The sequence below is a fragment of the Gavialis gangeticus genome, unplaced genomic scaffold, assembly GCF_001723915.1.
Source record: "Gavialis gangeticus isolate Ggan-Ray unplaced genomic scaffold, GavGan_comp1, whole genome shotgun sequence".
NCBI classification, from domain to species: domain Eukaryota; kingdom Metazoa; phylum Chordata; order Crocodylia; family Gavialidae; genus Gavialis; species Gavialis gangeticus.
In genome coordinates this window covers 24,749,590-24,753,091 of record NW_017729030.1, presented here as the reverse complement: position 1 = coordinate 24,753,091, position 3,502 = coordinate 24,749,590, and the positions used below count along the sequence as shown (strand labels likewise).

At 37.7% G+C, this 3,502-nt stretch overlaps 1 protein-coding gene across 1 annotated transcript in view; it reads left to right on the top strand.

Annotated features, from left to right (window-relative positions):
- The window catches only part of NDNF (neuron derived neurotrophic factor), a 10,364-nt gene extending 7,256 nt beyond the window's left edge, over positions 1-3,108 (top strand). The window contains exon 3 of the mRNA XM_019522043.1: positions 666-3,108. Coding sequence (XP_019377588.1) covers positions 666-2,056 — 1,391 coding nt within the window. The 3' untranslated portion in view covers positions 2,057-3,108. The remainder of the gene's footprint in view (positions 1-665) is intronic.
- Positions 3,109-3,502: the final 394 nt, after the last annotated feature.

Genomic DNA, 3,502 nt, shown 5'->3' with positions numbered 1-3,502 from the left:
GCTGTCTAAGATGCCATCTGCGAGGCTTGGGTCGCAGTATAGGGGTGGAATGGAGCTGCAGAGATCCCCCTAAACATTGGGGTGCAAAAATGGGCAGCCTCCCACCAATTAACACCATAATTATGTATTATCAAGTCGTAGCAGGAAAGAGAGGCAGGTGGTTAGCCCAGAGACAGGCGGGCGGACCAGCATCAAACTAGCCCCAGGAAGGCCCCACCTGTTACAGGCTCCAAGACTAAAGAGGTCAGAAAATATATTCAGAAGAAAACAATAACTAAGGAGCCCCATGGAAAAGGGAGAGATTGTGTCTTTACAGTAAGACACCTTTTGTGACATATGGATTTAAAAAAACCTTTTCCCTTACTAGCACCATGTGGATGACTATTGTTGTAACACTAATTCAACAATGCATTCTTGTTCTCTGAGCTATACAGTATTTGGAGGTAATGATATTACAATTTAATAGGTATTTAAGCAAAAAGAACTACCAGAGCCAGTCTATTTTTGACTGATTATTAGTTCTGACTGGAAGTCCTGTTCCCCATACCCACCTGTTTCATCTGGTTCTGATATTTTACTTAAAGTAGCTATTCGAGTTTCATTTTCTCATGGAACTGTATAATGACATATTTTCTTACAAACATTTTTCTTTGGTCATAATCTAGGTGAACCAGAACCACTTGAGCAGCAGAAACAGCAGATTATTAATGAAGAAAGCACAGAGCTGTTCTCTTACAAAGGAAATGATGTTGAGTACTTTGTGTCCTCCAGTTCCCCATCTGGCTTGTACCAGTTAGAACTCCTGTCAACAGAGAAAGATACACACTTTAAAGTATATGCCACTACAACTCCAGAGTCAGACCAACCTTATCCTGAATTACCTTATGATCCGAGAGTTGATGTCACCTCGCTTGGACGCACAACAGTCACATTGGCATGGAAACCAACTCCTACAGCATCTTTATTGAAACAACCTATTCAATATTGTATAGTCATCAATAAAGAACACAATTTCAAAAGCCTCTGTGCTGTTGAAGCTAAGCTCAATTCTGATGATGCCTTCATGATGGCTCCAAAACCAGGTCTGGATTTCAGTCCATTTGACTTTGCCCATTTTGGCTTTCCATCAGAAAATAATTCTGGCAAAGAACGTAGCTTCATAAAATCTTCAAAGCTTGGGCGCCACATTCCTCCAAAGCCGAGGGTTGATCTGCAGAAAATTTGTATTGGGAACAAGAACATCTTCACAGTTTCTGATTTGAAACCTGATACACAATACTACTTTGACATGTTTGCAGTTAATATTGACACAAATATGAGCACTGCCTATGTTGGCACCTTTGCCCGAACTAAAGAGGAAGCCAAACAGAAGACAGTTGAACTGAAAGATGGAAAAGTCACAGATGTATTCATCAAAAGAAAGGGAGCCAAATTTTTACGGTTTGCTCCTGTTTCATCACACCAAAAGGTCACCTTCTTTGTTCATTCATGCCTAGATGCTGTGCAGATCCAGGTTAGAAGAGGTGGAAAACTTATCTTGTCCCAGAACGTTGAGGGTGTCCGTCAGTTCCAACTGAGAGGAAAACCAAAAGCTAAATATCTAATTAGGCTGAAAGGAAGTAAGAAAGGTGCCTCCATGTTGAAGATTTTGGCTACAACAAGACCTAATAAGCAGTCATTTCCTTCTCTCCCCGAAGATACCAGAATCAAAGCCTTTGACAAACTTCGCACATGTTCTTCAGTCACAGTGGCATGGCTAGGCACACAGGAGAGAAATAAATTTTGCATCTATAGAAAGGAAGTGGATGACAATTACAATGAAGAACAAAAGAAAAGACAACAGAACCAGTGCTTGGGTCCAAACACAAGGAAGAAATCAGAAAAAGTCCTCTGTAAATATTTTCATAGCCAGAATATACAAAAAGCAGTGACAACAGAGACAATTAAAGGTCTGCAGCCTGGCAAGTCCTACCTGCTGGATGTTTATGTCATAGGGCATGGAGGACATTCAGTCAAATATCAGAGCAAACTAGTGAAAACAAGGAAGTTCTGTTAGTGACCTTGTATATAAAAATATATGGAACTCTAATCTGAACGTTATCTTACTTTAAGTATACAGATTGACTACTTACACAGCTGAGAAGTTGTGACCTGTATTTGTACTGTGTAGAAAATATATCAACTTGTATATTTATGTTTACATAAGTACTGGTTTGGAGGGGCTGAGCCTGGTGCTCTTTATTGGCATCCAGCAGTTGTATTATCATGTGTCAAGCAGTCCACATTTGATGCTCAGTAGATGGCAAAGGTAGCAAGAAACCTTGAAGAAACTGCCATTCTTTTGCTTCCATATTGCATGAACTGCTTCTAAATTATTTTATTACTTAAAAGGCTGAGAAGTCATTCAACCACCTTGTTATTCACATACAAAACCACACAGAAACACTTTCTCTCTATGTAGATGGTAGGATTTCTGTAAATTATTTTATAAAGTCTTGTTTTAAATGTCTATGTTTCTATGATTGTAAACTATTAAAAGCATCCCCATTAAAATGCAGATCTATACTAAATATTAACTGGGCTGCAGATCAGTCAATGTCATTGCTAATGTAAATTCTTATCTGCTTGATTTTAATGTTTAAATACTGTATGTATTTCATGTACAAAGATGTCATACATTATATTCCTGTACATAAAATTAAAAATATTAGATTATATATTGCTTCTCTTTTCTTGATATTCTAAGGGAGAAAACAAGCACCCTGAAACTTAACAGTGTAACCCTGAATGCTTATGGAGTTTATCTGTTGTTGTGTTTTTAATGTTTTCAGAAAAGGGTGTCTAAAGATGCCTAGAATTACTAATGCTACTGAGGAAGTTGTTAAATATGTAAGTGATCATAGGACATTGGAAAAAAAGGCAGCTGTTGCAAACATTGAAACTGCCGTGATATAGCATTAAAAATGTAGACAGCATGGAAATGCTTTAAAATATACTTTGTGATTGAAAATGCAATCCATTTTGTTGTTGTTATTTTTTGAGTGCTGACAGTGTACTTAGCACTCTGCATTCACTTGCAAAATAACTGGACAGACAGTACAGTTCAAAGACATAACACAACAGATGACCAAGTAATCTCAAAATAGTGCACATAAGTGTTTCTTACTACTTTTAGCGAATTATCATTGGAAGCCTTTATCTTTTTGACATATACCATTGTGAAACACTGTTACTAGCAGGAAACCTATAGAAAATTAATTTCAAATATAAAACTTCCAGGTTTATCTTGTTTCCAGCCTTTTTATTTCTTTGTAAGGTTTCGTTTGCTTAGGCTCAAAGGTATAGGCTATTCGGAAGAAAATTCACAACAGTAAGAATATAGGGTTAGTGAAAAACCCAGAAGAGGGGAAGCTAACATTGCTGCTAGCTAAGACCTGACTAGGTATAAGAATACTGTAATTAAGTTCCAAGGCATCCAGAATAGGTGCCCCAAGTGGTCATT